Genomic DNA, 24,156 nt, shown 5'->3' with positions numbered 1-24,156 from the left:
TTTGCCTAAACGTCACACCGTCGTCACTTCCTGTGCCGGTTTCCGGTTAGACATGGCGTCGACCTTGTGTGTAAAATTACTACCAAAACAGGGTAATGTAGAGTCTTTTCTGCATTTCTGTACATATCGAGTTTATAGCATGTAGCCCGCCGTTTTAAACCACAACTGTACGAACTTAATTGAATAGTGAAACAGTTGACAGATGTGAATATTCTATATGGCTGGTGTTAGCATAGCAATCAGAGATGCGGAAACAGGAGGTTTGGCTGGCGTATTGAACTGTCTTTGTGCCTCCAGGATGGCTTCCCCTCACACAGATTGTTCGCCATGGCTCCAAGGCTGTGACCCGCCATAAAAAGCCGATGCATTTCCTGAAACAGAAGCTCATGGCGGTTACAGAGTACATTCCCCCGGCGCGACCTATTCCTCCAGGCGTTTATTCACCCCGGACCGAAGACTGCAAGGAGGTAGGATCTGCTGTTTCTAGGTTTGTTGACAGACTGAATGTTGTTACACTCAAATCTAGTCTCAATCCTTCTTCAGACACTGCTTAATTACAACGAGCATTATGTCCTTTTGTGCTTTGATATTGAATATTTTCCATAAGGATTACCACTACAAGATTCCTAATATACTTCCTAGAAATCAGTCTGCACTTTTGTCAGAATTTAAATATAATCACTGATAGGAACAGTACAAATTACAGCAACTGCCACAATCTGCTGTAGAAGGGATCTTTTTATTCTGGTTTGTGGAACCATTCACTGAAACCTCTCTTCTTTATCCTACTAGGAAAACCCCTTTCTTTTATTCCTGAAGAAGGAGGTGCAGAAGGTATTCCAGGAGTGTAAAATGATTGCCGTGGTGCAGAACAATGCCTGTAAAAGTGAAGACATGATCATCCTCAAACACAGACTTTTTAAACATGGCATCACTGTCAAGTTATTTCCCAACCAGGTACAACCAAATATTGTGCCTCTATGCTGTTGGTTTGGATGGGAATTTACTCCTTCTCCTTTGTAGGTGATGCTGTCTTTCTTGAAAGACACCGAGTACTCTAACATGGCTCCTCTCTTCATTGGCCCAAACCTTCTGATTGTCAGTAAAGAGGCAAAAGCAAAGGAGCTGTTGACGACGCTCAGGGCCACCCCGCAGATAACGCTGCTGGGTATGTTTAACATATAGAGCCAATATCGTAAACAAGGTGTGTTTGTAAAACAGCGGCTCCCCGGTTGTTCTTCACGACCTGGTTTTCTGTCCCGCACAGGCGCCTGTATAGACGGCACACTGCTGAGCGTTCAGGGCGTGATGAGCTACGCCAAACTGCCCTCGCACACTGTTGTCCAGGGCGAGCTGGTCAGCGGGCTGACAATGTTGACCTCCCGTACAGCCTCCATGCTACAGCACCACCCCAACCGACTGTCTGCGCTGCTGCAGCAGCACGTCAAGCAGGAGGCGACCTCAGACGGCCACAAGGAGGGAGCCGCTTCAGCGGAGGAAGCCACGTAGAGCCTCAGAGGGCTATACAAGGACTGCTCCGATTCCCAGCCGCCTGGATACCCCTCATTTTAGAACTGTGATAAAGTGACCGGATCCATACGGGCTGGGCGAGACAGCAGGCATCCACCCGGGAGTGAAGTTGTCTGCAGACTGTTTCAGGCGTCTTTGGAGAGTGCAGGAAATATCTCAGCGTCTGCGTCTAAAGACATAAACACATATATAATCTGATGGTCTGTCTCATTTGTGGGTTTTAGTCTTCAATGCAGCATGTAACTGTGTAAAATTCTCAGGTCCTAAATCAGGTGTCCGGCAGCATTGTTGGCATGGTGAAAACTAATTATGCCAAAATAAACAGGAGTGCAGATCCTGATACTTAATCTGCAGATTACAGCATGTTAATCTGGGTCAGTCTTTCTGACAGAACCGCACTCACCCGAACAGCACATGGTCCGATTTAGATAAACAATGGAAAGGGTGTTTAAAGACTAAACTATCGCCATAAAACCGTCTAAAATTAGAGTCTGGCTAGTTGGAAAATGTCGCCGTCGCGCTTCCAACCTCGCGAAGTGGGCGTGTAGAATGGAGGTTTTCCAGGTTTACTCTCTGCTACATCCCGACTCCATGCCCGCTGTAATTCCAGCTAATGCGGATAAGGTCAGGACACGTTGCGCACGGCGCGCTGCCCAGGACGCACGGCTCTCCGCGGGATTTGGAGCGAGCTGGTGTGACACTCGGGGCAGGACGGGTCCAGATTAGAATTAACGCTTATCTGTGGAGGTGACAGTCTGCTTGACTTGTTTCCCCGGTGGACGGGAATCTCCATGGAGATCCTTGTTTTTTTGCTCGCATTTCTCCAACCCCAAATGAGACTGTAGCGGGATTTTATCGAGCCCGGAGCAGCGGGACAGACCGCCGACGATGAAGGTTAATTTCAGGTAAGCTTCCGCTGCTGAACGCTTAACTTTAACCTTTCAAACTGGACGTTTTTAACTTCACTGCGGATCCAATCGGAATATTTTAGTCTGGAATTTGTGTCGGTGGTTTATCTCTGTTCACACGTAAATAAAAGTAAATATCAGTAAATCCAGCAGGCCTCGATTTCTTTTATGGTCACAGAGACTGTGACGTCAGACGGAGGTGCGAAATCCATGTAATAATCCATAAATCCATAAATAATGAATTTTATCAAAGATGGAAATGCTGGAAATGCTTCCTGCTCGAATCGTTGGAAGGATGAAAATGTTCCGAAACACTTAAAAAAACCTGATTTGTGCCATCTAATTAAATGATTGAGAGTCGAATTAAAACAGGATTCCTATATATGTTGTCCAGTTTCTTTTCCATAATCGGTTTATTTCCGAATTTTGGATTATATTAACAAACACTGCTCACAGATACCTTTTTATTGATCTACATTTATCAATAAACAGTCGTTTTGATCGACATGTTTCTGAATAATGCAGCTGCTTTGACAGACCATGCAGATGACAGATGTGTAGGCTTTATTCCAGATTACAGCTGTCATAATCTCTGTAGCACAAGATCATCATCATCATCATCATCATCATCATCATCATCATCATCCTCCTCCTCTATTGTGACTTTCATTGGGGATGACCTGTGTTTTGTTTTTTTGGATTCCATTATTGAGCACCATCCGTGCGTAACAGGTTTGGCCTCAGACAAATAAATTATTCTATAAAATCTGACAATTTAGATTGTGTTGGAAGTGGAAAAAAAAACAGAAAAAACCTCCACACACAATATTTAAATAGTCAGGACTCTGACATCTAAAATCTTGAATTTATTAATTTAATTTATTCAAACGCTTGAATTTATTTAGAATAAATCCTAAATTCTGAAAATGAAATGTGTTGATGGTTATTTGCTTGGATTACGTTGCCCAGGAAACAGGAATTTAGCATGTGGGGACAAACATTAAAATGGGATCAGACTCAAGACTTGGCACTCTGACAGATCTGTTAAAAGAAACACAACTAGTTTGGAACAAATCAGACATTAATCCGACTAATTAATTAATCTTTATTGACCTTCTTGATTGTTGCTTTTGTGGCAGTGTGGAAAAAGTAGCTTTTTTGTTTGTTTTTTTGTTTTTAAATGATGCAAACGTGACTTTGGCCAAGAATATGTGGTCCAGTTGTAAGAAAGGCACAAAAAGGTTAAATAAACTCCAGATTATTGTTGCTCCTAAAGCTGGTTACTCTTCATTTCCTCTTTAAATGTCTTTGTAAGGAACTACACGTGGTTTGAAGTGGTGCCTCTGCTGCCCTTTCAGTGTGTTTCTTGATGACGAGCAGCTAAAAACATCCCTGGAAAACCAATTAGGCAGAGGTTGGTAATCCGCTCCCCGCGGGCCGTTTTGATGGCGTCACGTGCGGCCGCCGTTACATCATTTAATCATTCGGTCGTGTGTTCTGGTTCGAGGCCTCCGATGGAAACTGACATGAACCCAACGTCTGATTGATTTAAGAGTTTTTCGAGCTCCCGTTGCGTTCGGAATCTCTGAGATTAACAGATGAATCCATGACACAGAGTTTCAAAGAAAGACGGTACATCTGTAATGATCCCAACCACGGCAATAATAATAATAATAAACCCGTCAACTGCTGTAAAAGTAGACGTTTAAGCAGCAGTTTAGGCGTATTCTGGCCTAAACTGCTGTCAGGTTTCAGGATTTTGGGACAAACGTTTCTTCCTGTGTGACTTTATCAGCATCACATGAACAAAGAGCTCAGCTGTCGCCTGCTTTAGGTAACTGGATTAGAGTCGGATCTGATCTCCTGCACCCTTGAGCCTCTTTAACTCTTCTTTTTCCTTTCCCGGCCTTTCGTCCCACACGCAGCCAAGTTTAGCTGCCGCTTTGACACACGTCTGATGGTTATTTTAACGCCGAGCGTGTGAGTTTTGTCATGTTCTTGTGGTTGATGCATGTGCATAAAACTTGCTTTCAGGGGTTATTGTCTTCTTCTCGCCTCGTCCCACTGACAAGCAGCAAGGACGTGGCGGCGGGTCTTACGCCTGCAGCCTGAGATGGACGCGTGCCGCTCCCCGCTCAACCGCAGCCAGTCGCTGGCCAGCGGCCTGGAGAAGGCCTCGCCCACGTGGAAGCCACCTCACTCTCGCAGCAGCAGCACCCTGTCCTCGCCTCACTCCCGACAGGTCAGAGGTTGGTGTGGGAAGAGGTCAGAGGGCAGAGGGGGTTTAATCCAAATGGCTTTTCCCTGATCAGCTTATCAAAGACTGGGAAGTGATCGACGACCTGCAGGCGGAGGTGCACCCCGGAGGAGAGAGCCCTCATGACATGACCACTCCGGGAATCTGTGAAGGATACCTCCTCAAGAGGAGGAAGTGGCCACTGAAAGGATGGCACAAGGTGAGACATCCCTCCGTCCATCCACCCCCTCCGTCTGATTAAGACTTCAGGACCATATTTCGCCTCTTTCAGCGATACTTTGTCTTGGAGGCCGGCATCCTGCGCTACTCCAAGAGTCAACAGGATGTAAGCCAATCGGATGTTTCACAGCAGGAACTTTCACCTCCCAGTTTTTTAAAAACCCTAATTTTTTCTACTGCAGGTGCTCAGGGGAAGAGTCCAGGGTTCCCTGGATGTTAGCCACGCGGTAATGGCTGTCAACAAGAAGTCATATCGCATCGATCTGGACGCGGGCGATATTCTCTATCACATGAAGGTAAACGCGTCTCCGCCAGTATCCAAACAGCTGAATAAATATTCCCACATGTGAAAATGTTTGTCCGTCTCAGGCCAAAAGCCACGAGCTCTTCTACATCTGGGTGACCAAGCTTCAAGCTCACCGCTTGTACAAGAGGAACGAGGCGGCTCACATCCACAGCGGCCTGCTGACGGCGCTGTGCCACTGCGCCGCGGGCGGGCTAGCTGACAGGAACGGAGACCTGGTGATTATCGAGTCAAGGCGAAAACCGCTGATTCCATCTGAGCTCCAGCCAAACTCTGTGTCTCCGCTCCAGAGTTCTGCAGGCCTGACGGACCTGACGGTGGCTCCGGGAGATCCGCCTTCAGGAAACGCGGCGGTGAATAAAAAGGTCTCGGCGTGGCTGCAGCAAAGCCACCAACCAGACGCCTGCGCCCAAGGTAAAGACAGCGCATCCGGCAAACACCGGAGCGGGTCGGAGTTGGAATATAGGTTTCCGAGAGTCATTCTTAACATTTGACATGTGTTCTTAGCAGAGCTGAACCGCTGTCATCTGGACCTCTCTGAGCTAAACCGCTTAATCAAGAGCCTTCAAACCCTGGAGGTGGGCCAGGCTTTCACCAACGGGGACTTAAAACGCATCATCAGCATACAGGTGCACTCAGGCAACCAGTTCCCACCAATTCACACTTTCCATCTTCGCTGCTTATGCTCGTGTGTGTGTGTGTGTGTGTGTGTGTGTGTGTGTGTGGTTTTTGACACAGAATCTTTCACTTGAGAAGCCAAAAAAGTCCAAGTCGGGGAAAATCTGGGGCCACTCTCGCACCCTGTCCAGAGTGGAGGCCCTCGGAATGGTATGAACCTTCAAACCTCACTGTCATCATTGCTTCAACAGCTCCATCTTTTCTTTTGTAAAATACCGAGCAGTAACATTTTGGGGCCTTTCTCTAATTTGAAGCCCGGTCGAGCGATTTCAAAATCGGTGAGTTGGCACAAGGGGACGAAACAATCTTGATTTTACACACTTTAGCGAGCGTCATTGTCAGCGTGTGTTATTCACAGGCCTCGGTTGTCATAGTGATATGAGAGTTTGTATGAAAATCTATCAGTTGACTCAAATCTTGTGTGCTAGCTCTCCTCCAGTCACCTGAGCAACTCGTCTCACCTGGGCGCCTCGGTCCCCTCCATCCCCGACTACGTCTACTCCCAGCTGTCCCTTCCCACTGCCACGCTCTCCCCCGACAGCAAGAAGATCCAGCAGGACATCTGCAGCGTCTCCATGCGAGGTCAGACGAACGGCAAAGAGGAATTCCGGGAAGAGGAATTCCCGTGAGATTGTAACGCTTCCTTTCCCTGCTCAACAGTGCTGGCTTCCCTGAAGTCTGTGCACGAAACTCTGTCCCAGGAGAGGCAGAAGCTGCAGGAGGCCTGGGAGGCGAACAACACCCACCAGTCCGCCGAGGTAAGCCGTCATCTGGAATCTCTGGCACAGCTTCCCTTCTGGAATTCTGGAATTCCACTGCTCATATCGTGTCTGCCCTCCTCCTCCTCCTCCTCCTCCTCCTCCTCCTCCTCCTCCTCCTCCAGCCTTCAGGCGTGAGTAATTCCTCCCAGGGGCCTCCTTCCGTCACAGACTCAGCTGCAGAGTATTTTGATGCCAGCGATGACATCCTGTGCGGTAGTTCCTCCGAAGTGTCTGACGAATCGGGCCTCAGTGACGGAAGCACCACCAACTCGGAGCCAGAGCAGGGACACGGTGTGTAGAAGAGGGTGAAACGTGTGTTTCAGATCTCGTTTAGACTCCCGATTTTGTCATTTTAGCCTTTCCTGGCAGTGATAACTGGCATTACACTTTCTGACTCAAGGATTTTGGAATAAATAGTGTGTTAATCTCGTTCCCTTCCCTGATGACTGCAGTTTCGGTCACCCGCAAGTACCGCGCTAGCATTCCCACAGTTCCAGTTGGCGCCGCTCCGAAGAGCACGGGCCGGCGAACGACGCTGCCGTCACCCTGTCCTGACAACAGCCACGTAGGCCTCATGGCCATCCTCTACAACAACATAGGCAAGCTGAGCGCCGCTGGCCTTTGCTTTAACAGCCGGCTCATTTCTAAGGCTTTCACCTGCTGTTCCCCAGGTAAAGACCTGGCTCGGGTGTCCATGCCCGCCGCCCTTAACGAGCCTGTCAACCTCCTGCAGAGGCTGTGCGAGGAGCTGGAGTACAGCGAGCTGTTGGACACGGCCAACAACACAGCAGACCCCTACCAGAGGATGGTAAACCTGCTGGAAAGCACATGAGAAATCACCTGAAGCCGATGTTCATGGCACTGGGATCCTCTTGCAAACTGAATTAAATACAAAGTTGAACTAATGACAGTCACAAGCTCGGGCTTGTCTTAAAGTTAATGTTTTTAGATTGTAGTACTTTAGAATAATGGCATTTGTGCTACACCTACAGGTCTACATTGCTGCCTTTGCTATTTCTGGTTACGCCTCCGCGACCTTCAGGAACCGCTACAAGCCCTTTAACCCAGTTCTCGGGGAGACCTTTGAATGCACCCGAGATGGCTTCCGCTTCATCAGTGAGCAGGTGCCCCAGAAACATGTGTTAAAACACATCATTGCTGACATGATTCAAAGTGCTAAACTTCGAAGACAGGAAATCCTGGATAGAAGTAATTCCGTGTTTCGGCCGGTAGGGGGCAGACGTGTAGTCCTGAAATGTACATGCCTGCAAAAACAACTACAGTTGTGATGAACATACTCAGACTGTTCTGTCCAGGCGGAATCACAGATAATCTCTGAAAATGATCTTCTGATAAAGAGCCTCGCGGGACATATTAATAAGGATGATGTTCCAGGCCTCCACAGCTGTTGGAGCTCCCTGGAATCTGTGTGATTGAATTTTGAATTTTCCAGGTTTGTCACCATCCGCCCATCTCTGCCTGTCACGCGGAAGCCGACCACTTCGCTTTCTGGCAAGGTCGGACTTTTCTCCTCCCGTCGTCGATCACGTTCATTTCGGGAGTCAGTTTCTCAGTATTGACGGTCTTATTATGTTTTTTGGTTTTCTTTACCAAACAGACCAACGGTGGAAAAATAAATTCTGGGGGAAATCTCTTGAGATTCTGCCAACGGGGATGGTTAACGTCGTTCTGACGAGGCAAACTATGAACGCGACACATTTTGATGGCGACGAGTGAGCAGAGACCTGAATTTAATGTGCGCGTGCAGGTTTGGAGATCACTACGAGTGGAACAAGGTGGTGACCTGCATCCACAACGTCCTCAGCCAGCAGCGCTACCTGGAGCACTACGGCGAGGTCACCATCCGCAACCTGAAGAGCAACGCTTGCACCTGCAAGATCACCTTCGTCAAGGTGAGGCGTCCTACTTCCTGTTTGACCGGGAAGCTTTGTAGTCGGTCCTGCGGTGCCGTTCTGGGTTTGGGCTGATCCGTCTTTGTTCTGTTGAAGTCTCGTTACTGGGGCTCAGACGGCAACAAGAACGAGGTCCAGGGGACGGTTCTGGACCAAAGTGGGAGCATCATCCACCGCTTCGGAGGGCTGTGGCACGAGGGGATCTTCTGTGACACTCTGCCCACCCCAAAGTGTATCTGGAAGCCAAGTGAGTCCATCATCATCCTCCTCCTCCTCCTCCTCCTCCTCCTCCTCCTCCTCATCATCATCATCATCATCATCATCATCATCATCAATGCCTTAAAAAGAACCCGCTCAGCTTGTTTAAAACTTGATATTTGACTCTTTTGTCCCCCCTCCCCCACAGACCCACAGCCAAAAGATTACCTGCTCTACTACGGCTTCTCCACCTTCGCCATGGAGCTGAATGAGCTCACACCAGACCAGAAGCCTCTGCTGCCCCCCACGGACACCCGCCTACGCCCTGACCAACGGTAACGCACACGAGCAAACCTGGACCAAACATCGCTGCCCCAGTATAACCAGTCCATCTATCTGCTCCGGCCCAGTATAACCAGTCCATCTATCCCCTCTGTCCCAGTATAACCAGCCCATCTATCCCCTCTGGCCCAGTATAACCAGCCCATCTATCCCCTCTGTCCCAGTATAACCAGCCCGTCTATCCCCTCTGTCCCAGTATAACCAGCCCATCTATCCCCTCTGTCCCAGTATAACCAGCCCATCTATCCCCTCTGTCCCAGTATAACCAGCCCGTCTATCCCCTCTGTCCCAGTATAACCAGCCCGTCTATCCCCTCTGTCCCAGTATAACCAGCCCGTCTATCCCCTCTGTCCCAGTATAACCAGTCCATCTATCCCCTCTGTCCCAGTATAACCAGCCCATCTATCCCCTCTGTCCCAGTATAACCAGTCCATCTATCCCCTCTGTCCCAGTATAACCAGCCCATCTATCCCCTCTGTCCCAGTATAACCAGCCCGTCTATCCCCTCTGTCCCAGTATAACCAGTCCATCTATCCCCTCTGTCCCAGTATAACCAGCCCATCTATCCCCTCTGTCCCAGTATAACCAGCCCATCTATCCCCTCTGTCCCAGTATAACCAGCCCATCTATCCCCTCTGTCCCAGTATAACCAGTCCATCTATCCCCTCTGTCCCAGTATAACCAGCCCATCTCTCCTCTGTCCCAGTATAACCAGCCCATCTATCCCCTCTGTCCCAGTATAACCAGTCCATCTATCCCCTCTGTCCCAGTATAACCAGTCCATCTATCCCCTCTGTCCCAGTATAACCAGCCCATCTCTCCTCTGTCCCAGTATAACCAGTCCATCTCTCCTCTCTGTCCCAGTATAACCAGCCCATCCCTCCCCTCTGTCCCAGTATAACCAGCCCATCTATCCCCTCTGTCCCAGGATAACCAGCCCATCTCTCCTCTGTCCCAGTATAACCAGCCCATCCCTCCCCTCTGTCCCAGTATAACCAGCCCATCTCTCCTCTGTCCCAGTATAACCAGCCCATCTATCCCCTCTGTCCCAGTATAACCAGCCCATCCCTCCCCTCTGTCCCAGTATAACCAGCCCATCCCTCCCCTCTGTCCCAGTATAACCAGCCCATCCCTCCCCTCTGTCCCAGTATAACCAGCCCATCTCTCCCCTCTGTCCCAGTATAACCAGCCCATCTCTCCTCTGTCCCAGTATAACCAGCCCATCTATCCCCTCTGTCCCAGTATAACCAGCCCATCCCTCCCCTCTGTCCCAGTATAACCAGCCCATCCCTCCCCTCTGTCCCAGTATAACCAGCCCATGACGGAACACTTTGCTCTCTCTCAGGATGCTGGAGGAGGGGAAGGTGGATGAAACGGACAAGAAGAAAGATGAGATTGAGGAACGTCAGAGGGAGCGGCGGAAGGAGCTGAGCAAAATGGGCAAAGACCACGTTCCACGGTTCTTCAAGTGAGCTTTTCCTTCTCCTGTTCCAGTTCCTTTCATGTCCATATACTGAGAGCAACATTCCCTCTTTAGGAAATCCACAGATTCCTGCGGGAGGGACGTATGGATCACCAACGAGACTTACTGGAAGCTCAGAGAGAATCCGGGCTTTTCTTGCTTGGAGAACCCACGGTTGTGGTGACGAGATGAACCGACGAGACGCAGAGAAATGATGACGACGGTCCTGCTGATCTCTCCTCGTTCCTGACGTACGCCCGTGACTGGCTCACGGGAACGTCACCCAGAATCCACAACACTAATGGTTTTTAATAAATGGTGTAGACGAAGCGAGTCAACCTTATTTTTACAGAAAGTGAAAAAAAAAAATGTTTAAAAAAACTGATTCCTGATGAGTGATCGGGTTTCTATGTTAATTTGTTTGAGAATATGCACTAATTAATCGAAATTACCACAGAAATGTGCTATTAAAATATATTTACTTTTTTTTTTTTACACCTTCACTGCCCCCTAGTGGCAGGCCTGGGGAACTTTAGGGCAGGCCCTGCTGTGCGTGGTGCGTGTGCGTAAATAAAGACACACATTCCAATTACCGCAAACATTTGGTTAATACATGCATATTGTACATTTACAGTTCCTAAATAACGTGAAAACGTACACAACCAATCTTTAAATGACGTCTATATCAGATGAAAGACGCTTGATTGATGTTTTACTAATAAACTCGGCTTTATTAACACATCAAAACAGTCACATTTGTCATGTGTAAGCTTTAATTTCATGAATAATAATAATAATAATAATAATAATAATAATAAAAAAACAGTACGATACACAAATATGCCACCTGTAATAAATAAGTTTTCCCTTTCATCCTCTCGTTTTTGCTTGCTAGAGCATATTCGTAATCTGTCAAGGAAAAAAAAAACTACAAAAAAGAACTTATTTTTGCTTCCCTGACAAGAACAGTGCACAGAGATCACACACAAAAACGACCATGCTGGTTGCTCCAACTGCTCTGAGCTCCCGTTTGTCAGAGTTCCTATAAAACACAGAGAAATCCAAGGAAACGCAGAGTCCCGAATGTGGGAAATGTGTGTTCAACATTGAGGTTGAGGGGAACACGCTGAAGGGAGACGGAGGTATCAGAGGTCAAAGGGCAGAGAATGGCTCCTATCGGTTGTAGATGGATGTGGCGCCCAGCAGGGGGCGTTCCTGAGACGCCGGAGAGCATTTCATGCTGTCGTTTGTCTCCAGGACAGATTCAGGGTCAGTGGACCACATAACAAACTCCAGCACATCAGTAAATAACCTGACGTTTGATTTTCAATTGTATTGATGCTTCGGAACTCGTTTTGATTTTATTAATTGCACTTGAAACAAGCTCGTTCGCCTTCGTTAAGGTCCTTTAGGAATCACCACTGTTTTTTTTTTTTTCCCAAAAACTGAATATTACTGCGTTCTTTATCCATCATAACACTGATTTATTTACATGTCTGGTTGTAGGAATTGTGCTGTCACACAGCCTTCATCATCATTAAGACCTTTATTCCCTCCCCCGAGTGCATTTGAAACACATTTTACAACATATTGCATTATAATTTGTAACTCTAAATCCCACAAACTCCAGTGTAAATCAGAAAGTCTTTAAAGGGTGAACCATCAGCGGGGCAGCTCGCACCTCCAGCACACTTTTACCCTCACACACACTGATTATTTGGCTCACGGGTCTCTTGAGATGGATTAATCAATATTTTTAATTGGTTTCGTCAATATCGGAGAATTGTGAGCTTTTCAAAGCTCGCCGCTCGTGGTCAAACGGGCCAGTTAAAACGTGAGGCGAGTGCCACGGCTTTCCTTGCGTACAGGTCGTTAGCGCTACCCTGTTGAAGACTTTGGTGACCCCCCCTGCCCCCGCCGCCGCTGTTGTCGGGGGTCGTTAGCACACCTGCTGAGGGCTGAGGAGCAGACCTCTGATCAGCGCCGACTGAGGCCTCACTCTTTATCTATGTCAGCGGGCCGGGGGAGGAGAAGGGGGGGGTCGCTGTCAACCACTGTCGCCTTGTGATCGTGGGGGGAAATTCTGTGCCTGTCTGGTCACTTCCTGCTTCCTCTTAGCGGTGACGCGGTTTTTACACCCCTGCAGAAACCCGCGATCGGATCGGACGTCAGCGGACCTGGACACGTTCGCTCGGACGGACGGCGATTGTTACAAAGCCGTCACCCTCGCTGGTGCCGTACTCCGCCTACGCTGTCACCGACACTGCTATCGATGGCGAGCTTGATCTGTGTGTGGTCACATTAGCGTTTTCGCATCGATTGTTTCAGTGGCCTTTGTTGTAACGAGGTCTTTTTCACTCTATAAGCAAATGGAGTCCAGCTGACCCTGTTAGCCTCAGGCGCTAACAGCTACAATGACTCACTTTGAGCTCTCTTTAAGACCACCAGGTCCACTTGAGCTAACCTAAACTCTTTTACTTGCTCTTTATTCTGTGGTTCTTGCTATCTGGGTTTGCTTAGATTAACCTTGATATTATTGAACACTGCCAGTCCACAGTTGGCCTGCAGTACTGGTCTGCCACCACAGGGGGAGCCATACTAAATGCAGAGATGCAAGTTTTGCTAAAACTCTGTGTGGGCAACTGAATGCCAGCATATTGCGGGAGTATGTGTGACTGGTCGAGGTTGAGTGTGAAGAGACGTACAGAGACGAGAGGAAGCCAAAAGAGACACGACACGAGTGTTTGACGCAGTAAGAACAGACAGCCCCCGCAGGCGTCTGTCAGCAGGCAGATATGCAGATCGTTTTTTTGTCACTCACATCTCCAGATGTTTTAAAGGCTAAAGTCACAGGACCGCTTGTCTGTGTGGCGTTTATGTTGCTCCGGGGCAGCGTCCCAATCACTTTCACTTCTGTTCAACTTTGACAGTGACCTTGAAAAGTTCGCTTTGACGAGTCTTTGCACGCTGTTCACAAAGGATGATGAGGTTGTAATATGTGGCTCGGCAGCAGGAGGAACTGCTCCAGCCCTTTGTCGTGCCTGCCTGGGCAGACCATGTGTCCATGTGGGCAGAGGTGATGGCTGACGCTGGTTTCTGTGTTGGCTTCAGTGGGTGTAATAGCCATAGTAGTCCGCATCACTGTTGCTGTCCTTCTCGCAGGTCTCGCTGCTACGTGGGGGAGGGGAGTTTTCGGTGCTGGACGTATAGGGTGACACCCTCCTCTTCTTATGTTCCCCCATGCCGCCCTCGAACAGGCCTGAGTCGGTCGAGGCCGCCGATTTCACAGAGGTAGGTTCGAGCCAGGGGTCCTCTCCCACCGGGTCCACACTGTCTTTGGGTTTGTCCTGCGGCAGGACCGACTGTAACGGCTCCAGGAGCGGCGGAGGGTGCAGCCTGGGGTGGCCCGGCGAGGTGGAGGAGGACGAGGAAGACGAGGAAGATATGGGCCGAAACCAACCCAGGTTGGGATTTGGTTTAGCTGCGTGGCTGAGGTACTGAGGGGTGGGCCGGCTGGTGGTCCAGCCCGCCGTTGTGACTCCAGACACAGACATGCTGGTGGATGCGAAGGGATGGTCTGGGTAGTAGTTGAGAGCGTGGTGAGCGGACGTCTGCAACGGGAAGGGCTTGTAAAAACCATTTCCCGAGAAGTCGCTGTCGTAAGGGGAGGTGAAGTCAAGCCGGTTGGGCGTGACGCCCTGCTGGGGCGGCAGGTACCACCGGCTGTGGGGACCGGGGCTGGAGGAGGTGTCTTTGTGCTGCGCGCCCACGGCGATGGGCTCCCGGCTGTAGAAGCGGGTCTGCGGCAGGGGGCTCATGTACGCTTCTGAGAGGTAGCCTTGGGGGTAGCAGCTCCCAGGTAGCAGCTGCTGGCTGTCCGTGGGGGAGGGGGTGAGGCGATCAGAGTCAGCAGGAGCGTACAGCCTTGGCAGGAGATGAGAGTGTGAGAAGAGAGAGAGGAAAAAAAAAATAAAACGTGTTACTTCCTGCTGAAAACCTCAAACGATGTATCTGACATCTTAAAGCCCCTCACGCCCTGCATCACGTCTGCACGGCCCCTGCTGCACCACCTGCAGAGAACGCTAAATATACCAGCTGAGGTGGGGGGGGGGGGGGCGAGGTGGTTGGTGGTGGTGGGGGGCGTCGGTGGATGGGTGTCCGTGAGCACCCCCCTACCACCATGTGATGGTGCAGGGCAAACGCCAGGTTCAAACAAAGACGGTTTGTGAATAAGATACTTACGTGTCGTAATTGTCACGGAAACCTTTGGCGAAGGGGTTGTGGTCGATTTTTAGCTGCGTGATCTGTGTGAGAAGAGAGGAGTTTAGCCGGGGGGGGGACGCAGAATTAATGAAACTCACGAGCCTGCGAACAACAGTGGACGCTAGGTGCGTGTTGGCGCACCAAAAATTAGCTTTAGGAGAGGCGTCACAGGCGTGACAGGGATGCGAGCTCACGCGTGTGCGGACCTCGTGAAGACGGCCTGCAGAGGTTCTGCGAGGGTTTCGGCGCCGCTCGCCTGAACCGAGGGTGGGGCTTAAAAAGAGACGCCGATGGTCTGACTCACGTCTGCGTTCTGGTAGGCGGTGACGGCGATGAACTGCGTCTCGGGGAAGATGAAGGTTTGAGCTTTGGAGGAGAGGAAGGGCTCCTCCGAGCCGTCCTCCTTCACCTCCACGATGTGGAGGCGCGGCTGGTACTTGTGCAGCGACTGCAGGACGATCATCTGGAGAGGAAACGCACGTTTTTATTAAAAAATTTAAGCGCCAACTCGTCCAACTTGAATGGCGGCCGAACGGGACTGTACCTGCGCCGAGTTGTTGGTGCTGCCCTTGTTGTTGGTCAGCTTCAGCTTGCTGAAGGACACTTCCTGTCTCATCCAGTGAGCTCCCGTGTTGGGAGAGTCCGGGTGCATGTACATCCTGTTCCCTGACAACACAACAACAGGCAACAATGAGAAACTCACGCTACAGCAACGTTAGCGTGGCGCAATAACACCTCCGCTCGCCCCGGATTTTCAGAGTTGTGGTTTAGTCCGTTTAGGAACGTCGCGCCGGTTGATTTGATTTTGTGGTGCAGACGGGAGGAAGGAGCGATATGTAAATATAAGCGTTACCATAGAGGAGAGGCCGCTTTCAACGTGGTTATAACTGAAAACAACCCCCCCCCCCTGTTGCTAGGACAACAAATACATGCATTCGCAGTAAAGTCGTTACATCACTAGTTTTATTTTTTCCCCATTTACCAAAGTAAATATTTTCTTCTGTCGTTGCTCTGCAGCCCGAGTTTCTGTCTTCAAAAAAAAATTCAATACCAAAATGTCCACCCAAACCGCTCAGACCATGCATCTCGATGCATGGTCTGAACCGTGAGTGGGTTCAGGGCTGCTGAATTAACCACTTCCTTGAGATCTTCTACACACACACACACACACACAAACACACACACACGCACACACACACGCACACACACACATATGACCGCCATATATTTTCATCAGTTGGGTTTTGGTCCAACAGAAAGACCTTTGCCTCAGTTTCTGGTTCGTCTTAAGATGGTAGAAGAACTTTTTTTTAAAAGCGCTGCTCTGTAACTGTCGATGGAGTTTAGCCACTGAACATACATTTAAAATAGAATTAACGCGTTTGGAGATTTACTCTTAAAGTTTCTGTGATTAAATAATTGATTCTATGGCTTTTTTTTTTTTTTTTAGCACAACCGAACACAGAAAGACTCTTTACCTGGCATGTTTCCCTCTGCTTTACCACACTGGACCCACTTGCCACCTTGGTACCTCCAGTGGTGCTGGTCAGCCAGAACCACGTCCACGTAGACGTTGTAGTGGACAGACGGGTCCAAGACGCTGATGTTGAAGCTGAGGAAGGGGAACATCCTCCTGGACAGACAAAGCGAGCAAACCGAGACCGTTAGAAGACGCCTGTATAGTTAAAAAAAGGGGAAATTTGGTGTGTTCTTCTCAGAACCCCACCCCCACCACCCCCCCGACCTCCCGCTGCGTCCATACGTGACACATACGACCCGTCCTCCTTCCGGGATGTGAGGAGCCGAGGTTGAGGAGGAACCAGCGCGGGTGAATTGTTAAAGCTGATGTTCATGAAAGATGCATCAGAAGTAGCTCTTGATTGCCGCGTTCATCTCAGTCTGGTCTCGGGGAGACGGGGTAACCTGGAGTTCAGGGCGTCCCCGGGCGCCGCGACCCAGTGACGGTGAAACCAGGAGAGACCCGATGCATTTCAGGCAAAAGTAATGCATGTCAGCCCAGGAGCACTTAGGGAAGGAACGCAGTTCCTTTGATATTATCCTTATACACAGAAGCACAACCAGAGCGCGATGCTCTCGTGGCTGCACATCACGTTTAAACATACATCCATCCATCCATCCATCCATCCATCCACCCACCCGTCCATCCATGATGCAGCCGTATAGCATGATGCTAAAGAAGATGGAGATTGTGCCCAACCGCTGGTGGAACGAGAGGAGAGGCCCCTGTGGCACCGGGCCTCCACACACTTATTTAATTACTAAAGCTAATGGGGGTGGCAGTAGACAAATGCACTCCCTTCCACCACGCACGCCTAGCATTAGCCATTACCAGTCTGTAAAATGGTTGTTTTTTTCCCCACAGTTTGGGGGGGGCAGAAGAGCAGCTTTACCTGCTGAATAATCGGGTCTGATGTACCTTTAGCGTGTCCAAAAACAACAGCTTTGCATGTTGTCAGTGTTGTTTAGATGAGCTGCAGCGACTGTTATCATCTCATTTAAATTCAGTGTGTCCTGCCTGGAGCGCTTTGGCCATTTAGCAGCGTTCAAAACAGGCGAAGTGCGTAAAGAGGCAAAAGCACCACAGGCCCGCAGGAAACCCGAGGACGGTTTCTTTCCTTTTAACTCTTTTTTTTTTTTTTTGAAAGTCGAAGCACGGCCGCATTAGCCCGGGGTGCTAATTATCATCTCAGCGGGTCAAAAGTAGGAAATGTTGATATCCAACAAGCAGGAAATGGTCAACTTGCTGCCCAAATGCCTCTAAAGCCAGGCTGCCAAGCACTGTTGCAGTGGCAGAACCTGTCGTCTATCTGGACATCCTGTCTGCACCAAACACTCAGAACATCAAACACGTGTTAATCCGCTGCTGAAAATAGCCCCCAACAAACGCTCTCTTCCTTCCTCTCCCAGTCACATTGTGTCTGTATTAATATCCTCCTGTGGAAATAAAACAAAAAACAACCTATCTGTTTTCCTTTTTTTTTTCTTTAGCTTGGGTGAATTAGTTATTAAATTGAAGAAGGCACATTAATCGCTCCACTGGTCACCTGATTCGAGAGCCTTTTCAGGGAAACCAGAGCTCAGCAAAGTGGAAACCCAAAATTACAACACAGAGCAGCATTTGCATGTGGGGGCGCCCCCCCCCCCCGACTTTGCCCATTTCACCAAAACACGCCTCCTCTTAAGGCACCTGTCGGCTTGTGCACCTTTTATTTGTTGTTTCATCGATCAGCTGTGCAGCCGCAAACCTCGCGATAGCGACTAACGTCAGTCCTCGTCCAGATATTCACGTGAGTGTCGAACATCGTCTGAAGCAGGTTTGCGGTGAGACAGCCAGTAATACAGAGGCGGCTGGTGACATTTAGGAGCATCAAAATAAGGAGAGGGGGTTCGTGCAGACAGAGGCTGCGGGAGAGAGGGGAGGAAACGGAGGTTTAAGAAGAGGAAAGAGCGGGGGTGGCGTTTGTCCTGGGGATGCCAGGCTGAGCCTTGAGAAGACGGGAGGAACTGGATATTCACCGGGGAGAGGACTTTTCCACACGAGCGCACCCGCTGATTCGTGCCGACAGGAGTTCAGGTCCAGTTTTTGTCACCGCGCATACGCTCGATCATCTGTGACCAAGACGCGCCGGTCTGCAGCTGCTGCCGGACACGGACGCGCGGCCGCAGGACGCGCCGCCCGCCGCCCGCGTCCGTGTCGTGCCCACCGACTTCTGGTTCGGCTCTCGCGCGTGTCCGCAGTCCCATTTTCGTACTGTCATCACGCCTCGGTGGGATGGATTAATCGCGCTGCTGCACATCTGTTTCCATCCGCGAACCCTCGCGCGCACCATCCACCTGTTTCCCACTGTCACGTGTTGTAGGATTTTAATTTGTTGGCGTTCAAGCAAACAGCGGGACCCTTTTTGGAGTTTAGGGACTATTTTCAGCAGCGGAGTAATACGGCGCTAACCGGAGTCTTTATTGACAGGTTAGGGGGGAAGCGGTCCCTTATCTAAGGGCCCTAATTGGCCCCCGTCGAGTCTGAGGAAACGCTCATTCACCCTGAAACAGCTGAGCAGGAAACAAGTGAAGACCGTAGTTAAGCCCTCCTAAAGTTGCACTTCTGCTTTCAGACCGTCAGATCAAATGCGAGCCTTCCAAACATTCCTCCCCAAACATCATCACTTCAGAAGAAAATCTAGGTTGTCTGTGTAAAATAGTGCAATTTTAAATGGAAACGCCCACTCTGATTTCCATGCTGAGGTGACGCGAGACGAAAACCTACTCAAAAACATGATTAAGTCTGGTGCTTTGTTATTTCCTGACAGGCGGACTGAACTGAGAAGGTGCCTGACCTCCTCTGAGTTTAATGTTTATATATTTTAAAATCTCCGTGTTGCTTCTCACTTTCTAAACTCAGCCTCCCGAAACAAACCCAGTTCTGGATGGTCCAGCTGAGCCCTGTGAATCATCTCCAACTCCAGACTGATGATATTCAACGTGAAACCAAAGCAGGGAAAATGAGCACTTTCTGACTCGGCGCCACCGTCACAGCTGCAGGTGGAGCCACCAAAACACAAAGGCCAACTTTCTCTTGACTTCCAATCACTTTATATCAGAAATTCACATTCATCTGGGGCCAAAAAAAGCTTCTGATTTAACAGAAAACGTGCCGCCTTTGTGGCCGCCGCTGTCATGACTTGAACTTTGCCTTGCAGCATCAGTCGGAAAGAGCATCCTGCCAACTGGGGCTGGTGGTCTGAACCGAGCTCAGAAGATGTGCAGATGAATCCACCCTGCTTCGCTTCAGGCTGTGAGCAAACCCACATGTGGTTCCTGAGCCCCAAACCTTCTGAGACATCAGATTGTTCAGCCAGAAACTGAAGCGAGCAGAAAATAAAGAGAATCTTTGACTTCCTGAGCTTCAAAGGTGTCTCACCTCCTCGGCGCGGCCATCTGAAGCCTCCCCGGCGCTCGGCCCTTCTCTCTTCCACGAACTTTGCACGCTTCTCTCCAAAATCACAGCCAAATTACGGCGTGAGCCCAGGATGAAATTTTCAGAAGGATTTCGCCTCTGATGTGCAGCTCTCCGGCTCCTGGAGCCTGTCAGGGTTTTTCTTCTTGGATTTCTTTTTCAGCCGGTGACATTAATCATGCATGAACGCCGAATTTTAGGTGTTGAGGCAGAACGGTGACAACTTTCACACCGGCGGGAATTTTAATTTTCACATGAGGTTTGTGGCTTTTGTGCAAGAAGGAAATTTTCTTTTGAAAAGGCGAAACCTAACACGGATCCTTCTGTGATATTTACACGCCTGAAGACGCGGGTGTGCGCGAATTAATGAGGTTCGAGCTAAAACTACAGTTACAAAAGCAAAATAAATTTTGCCGACCGCAGTGTGAGTTTCAATTTGCCAGGACTTATTAGTATAAACAGACACACACACACACACACACACACACACACACACACACACACTTCAGCAACTTATTTCTAAAGAAAATAATTTGCAGCGTTAGACTCAAAGCGTGAGCTGCTTTTAATTGTTGGCCAAATTTAAAACATTTTTTTGTAAGTCACGAGCACAATCTTCACCTTTAAAAAAAAAAAATTAAACTCGGGGATTTTTTATACTTTCCAATTCTTTCTGCATTGCTAATCGATGTGAAGCAGGTGCGTCTACAGTGAAACAGAAAGTGAATAAATCTCTTCAAATGGGTATTTTTCTTGGTACAAGATGATTAAAAAAAATCCAGGTGGAAAATTAACAGTGTTTCTTTTCTTTTTTTTCCACGTATAAAAATGCACTTAAACCGCGTTAATAATAAACGAGGAGCTCCGACTGGGTGTCAGAACAGGGGGAGCGCGCACTCGCTTTTGCGCGGATTGGCTCCATGAGAATCCCGCGGCCTCAAACCTTCTGTCAGCCACAAATGGGTGGCTCGTTCACGGATTAATCCTCATCGACGTGGCTGCGCGTTAAAGCGCGGTGACCCATCAGAGGAGCCCGGCAGCGCCGTCTCTCCTCCTGCCGGGTCAGCGGCCCCGCAGACGGCGTGCTTTTAAATAAAAGCCCACTCTGCTGCTCCAGCCCTGGAGACATCACGCTGAGGTTTATTTAGCTCCTTTTATCGCGCCTCAGTTTAAAACTCCTCGGCGGTGATAAGAACCTGCTGTGCTGGATTTGCAAATTTGATTTTGTCGAGCGTTTATTTTTAAAAAAAATAAGATAAAATCACTCGTGCTTGAAGCTTCCAGCACCTCTAGAGAAACAGATGAGTAATATTTGCCGCGTGTGTGTAATTTCCAGAGTTGCAGTTTTTGTCTGCACAACCGAGATAAAATAGATTAAATGATTAATGTCCTGTTTGAGGTTTCGCTGCTGAAGTGTCCAGAGGTCAAAGACATGATGTCAACATTTTAGGATTTATACTCATTTTAAATGTGGGTTTCTTCTCAATTCAATTTGAATCATTTTCAATCGAAATGTAATTATATTGCCAGTAGAAGCTGCGGATTTTACTACACACATTCATAAACAACTAGGATAAAAAAAAATATATCGATGTTCTAAAATTTAATTATTAAATCTCAGCTGCAACCAAGGATGAGTTTGGGTCACACGTGCCCATCGGTGCTTTGAAGTCTCTACGCGTTCTTGTGGAACGTGCGACATTTCCAAAACCATTTCTTTTTTATTTTCCGAAATCACCTCTCCGGAATGCGCGTTCCACCCCCTCTTTAGGATTAGCGGGGCTGTTGCAGCTGCCAGGCGCTCTTACCTGCCCTGTTTGGTGATGATCATCTCGGTTTGGAACTTGTGGAACTTCGCCCACAGCGGGAAGTTGTTGAGCAGAGCCTGAGTCTTGCCGCACACCTGTAGCCCAGGTAAAGGGTAGAGAGGCGACCGCTGGTAGCCGTGCTGGAAGCCCGCGGGGTAGCTCTCCTGGGGAGAACAATACAAGTCTTTACCGCCTGTCGGAAACCCGTCTCCTGCCGCCGGGATGTAACCCTGGCCGGCTCCGCTTCTCGGCGGAGAGCGCACGCCTCCATACGGACCACTGCCGAGGGTCTGCGCGTAAAACCTGGCGGGCTGCGCCGCGTAGCCTCCCACCGCCTGCTCCGAGTGGTACGGCAGAGCCAGCGCGTCCTGGCCGCTCTGAACAGAATCTGGGTAGTAAAACCTGGCGTCCTGAAGGCCCATTTTAAACTCGCCGAGATCCTTGCCGCCGCGTTGGAGGTCGTTGCTCTTTCCGTAAGTTTGCGTTTCTGTCCCATTCAACATGCTGAGGTAGAGGTTGCCACCTATGCCGCCCATTTGCAGCCCGGCTCCAGGTCTGTGCGTAATGGCATAAGTCTGCGCTCCTGCGTCCGGAGCGAAGCACACCGAACTTCGGGTCGTTCTCGCCGGTTCTGTCTCTCAGCGGCCCGTCATGACCCGAGCAGTCCTCCCTCGCGCTCTCATCAGGCTCTTTACGCGCAAACTTTTGGAATGACACGAGCTGTTTTGACGTTCGCGGCGGTTCCAGTGAGCACATGCGGCGCTCTCCACCCGCTGATATGAACATTTGTAAGTGGTCATGTTGGAGGTGTGTCTGCTGGCGGTGGAGGCAGGACGTGATTGGCTCCCCCCCCCCCCCCCCCCCCCCCCCCCCCAACACACGGATACGCGCCTGCGGTTTTGTAGAAAAGTTCGATAAAAAAATAAATAATAATAATAATATGTGGTAATAGTAACAATGATAATAATAGTAGTAATAATAAAAGTTCCGCTTGTCCTGTGAATTTAACTTATACAAAAGGAGGATTTGTTGCTCTAACGATAACATTATTATATTCTTAATTCTTGACTATTGGTCCATTATTATTTTTTGCTTATACAAATGATTTTCCTGTTTGGGTTCTTCTGAATATTTTAGCTTTCTGTCCTATTGAACAGTAACGATGACATCATCATGTCATGAAAGGAGCACAAGGGAATAAAATCATATTACATTTCAGAAACGGAATTCTCTCCTGTTCAGCTAGATATTCGGTGGCTTTTTACTGTCTTTTATTGATCACTTGTCATTCATGTGCAGTAAAGTAACAAACCACAACAGGATAGAACTGTGTGTTTTTGGTTTTTTTTTGCAACAGTTGCAGCCAGATACAGTTTGCAAAATTATCTCTTTGGTCTCAAAGCGTCCGGTTTCTGAGGTCAGAGCCCAAGACGGCCTCCCACAGCAAAGCCGTCTGGCCTTTGAGACCTTTTAGAGGCTTGCCTGGTGGTCACATGACAGCCAGCGCACACCAGCAAGCTACGAGCACACACACACACACACACACACACACGCAAGCAGACACACAGACGTGTGTGCGTGCGTGCAGGTCAAAGCCATAACCTCAGGTATCATGTGGGTGACCACACACATTAACCACCAGCAGAGCAGGTATGACATGGTCCCCCCCCCCCCACAACCGCCACCGCTCTAATCCTGTTGTCTCTTCTAGCAAGGTGAGCTCATAAGGACACACGCTGAAGTCATCAGGGTTGACGTGCGCGGCGAGAGGGCCTCGGCGCGAGCGACACCGTGGACGCCTCGACCAGCCAGGCGTGCCACCCCCCCAACCCCCCCGTGTGTGCGTTCAGCAGGTCCGGTGGCAGCAAACGCGTTATTCAGAATGAGATCAAACTCATTCCTCGTGATGCATGCGCCCGCACGGATCGGACCGGGAGGGCGAGCGGGAGTCACGGCCCGAGAGGACACAGATGTCGGAGGCCGCGGGAGACGGTAGTGACAGTGGAGACGGAGACATCGCGGGCGTCCCGCCACAGCTCCATTACCTGCACAGGAGACAAGAAGGTGGTCAGGTTATCCATCATCCCTCCATCCCCTCTGATGGCTCTATAGATGCACGCTGACCTCTCTGACCTCTGACCCCCGCTCAAGTTTAGCTCTAGATACATGTGTCCTCTCCTCTCCATCCTTAGCCTGTTGCTTGGGTCCGGATCTGTAACAGTGGATCTGTAACAGCGGATCGTAACAGCACCTGTGCCAATAAAGCTGTATTGAGTGTTTTTTTTCTGTGACGGGTTTTGGGTCGTTTACAGCACGTTGCCCCTGGCTCTGACCGAGCCCACCAAACCCCCTCCTGTAACCCGAGGAGGCTGCGTGTTGCTGTAACTCCCCAGTACAATGTTCACTATGTTCACTTGTCGTTAATTTGCACTTCCTACACGCTGCGTTTCGGCCCAAAAGTGTAAAACGAAACCACACTGTAGCTTCCAAACACCGGCCTTCGAATGTTTCCCCTAATTTGTTTTTTTTTTCTCCCGT

General features: G+C 49.4%; 3 protein-coding genes and 1 long non-coding RNA gene across 6 annotated transcripts; 3 read left to right on the top strand and 1 right to left on the bottom strand.

Annotated features, from left to right (window-relative positions):
• Positions 1–8: 8 nt before the first annotated feature.
• mrpl10 (mitochondrial ribosomal protein L10) lies at positions 9–1,728 on the top strand. Its single transcript, XM_003961132.3, has 5 exons — positions 9–92; positions 298–467; positions 793–957; positions 1,024–1,168; positions 1,268–1,728. The coding sequence occupies exons 1-5, from the start codon at positions 53–55 to the stop codon at positions 1,507–1,509; spliced, it is 762 nt and encodes a 253-aa protein (XP_003961181.2). The 5' UTR covers positions 9–52; the 3' UTR covers positions 1,510–1,728.
• Positions 1,729–2,042: 314 nt separating this feature from the next.
• On the top strand, positions 2,043–11,540 carry osbpl7 (oxysterol binding protein-like 7). 2 transcript variants are annotated; one of them, XM_029838484.1, is made up of 23 exons: positions 2,043–2,435; positions 4,473–4,680; positions 4,751–4,894; positions 4,967–5,020; positions 5,097–5,210; positions 5,284–5,436; positions 5,509–5,632; positions 5,726–5,847; positions 5,957–6,046; positions 6,151–6,174; positions 6,325–6,478; positions 6,557–6,654; positions 6,780–6,948; positions 7,110–7,256; positions 7,329–7,465; positions 7,650–7,781; positions 8,111–8,174; positions 8,276–8,354; positions 8,426–8,570; positions 8,667–8,817; positions 8,977–9,103; positions 10,456–10,578; positions 10,648–11,540. In XM_029838484.1, exons 2-23 carry the CDS (start codon positions 4,552–4,554, stop codon positions 10,754–10,756), a joined length of 2,589 nt encoding a protein of 862 aa, XP_029694344.1. In that variant the 5' UTR covers positions 2,043–2,435; positions 4,473–4,551; the 3' UTR covers positions 10,757–11,540. The 2 variants fall into 2 exon arrangements, with proteins under 2 accessions (XP_029694344.1, XP_003961132.2); XM_003961083.3 differs by lacking the exon at positions 6,151–6,174 and having other exon boundaries at positions 5,729–5,847.
• A 495-nt stretch (positions 11,541–12,035) lies between these two features.
• tbx21 (T-box transcription factor 21) lies at positions 12,036–22,386 on the bottom strand. Of its 2 annotated transcripts, XM_011612544.2 has the most exons (7): positions 21,896–22,386; positions 21,619–21,782; positions 16,314–16,468; positions 15,380–15,501; positions 15,140–15,298; positions 14,815–14,876; positions 12,036–14,496 (listed from the first exon to the last, which is right to left on the bottom strand). In XM_011612544.2, the coding sequence occupies exons 1-7, from the start codon at positions 22,112–22,114 to the stop codon at positions 13,680–13,682; spliced, it is 1,698 nt and encodes a 565-aa protein (XP_011610846.2). In that variant the 5' UTR covers positions 22,115–22,386; the 3' UTR covers positions 12,036–13,679. The 2 variants fall into 2 exon arrangements, with proteins under 2 accessions (XP_011610846.2, XP_003961133.1); XM_003961084.3 differs by having other exon boundaries at positions 21,619–22,386.
• On the top strand, positions 18,031–20,590 carry LOC115250345 (uncharacterized). The gene is made up of 3 exons (XR_003888923.1): positions 18,031–18,143; positions 19,256–19,395; positions 19,554–20,590. It is a non-coding gene; the product is annotated as an uncharacterized lncRNA (long non-coding RNA).
• Positions 22,387–24,156: the final 1,770 nt, after the last annotated feature.

Source organism: Takifugu rubripes, chromosome 1 (assembly GCF_901000725.2).
Source record: "Takifugu rubripes chromosome 1, fTakRub1.2, whole genome shotgun sequence".
Taxonomy (NCBI): domain Eukaryota; kingdom Metazoa; phylum Chordata; class Actinopteri; order Tetraodontiformes; family Tetraodontidae; genus Takifugu; species Takifugu rubripes.
Note: the sequence above shows the minus strand (reverse complement) of the source record. Positions and strands in the feature narration are given on the sequence as shown.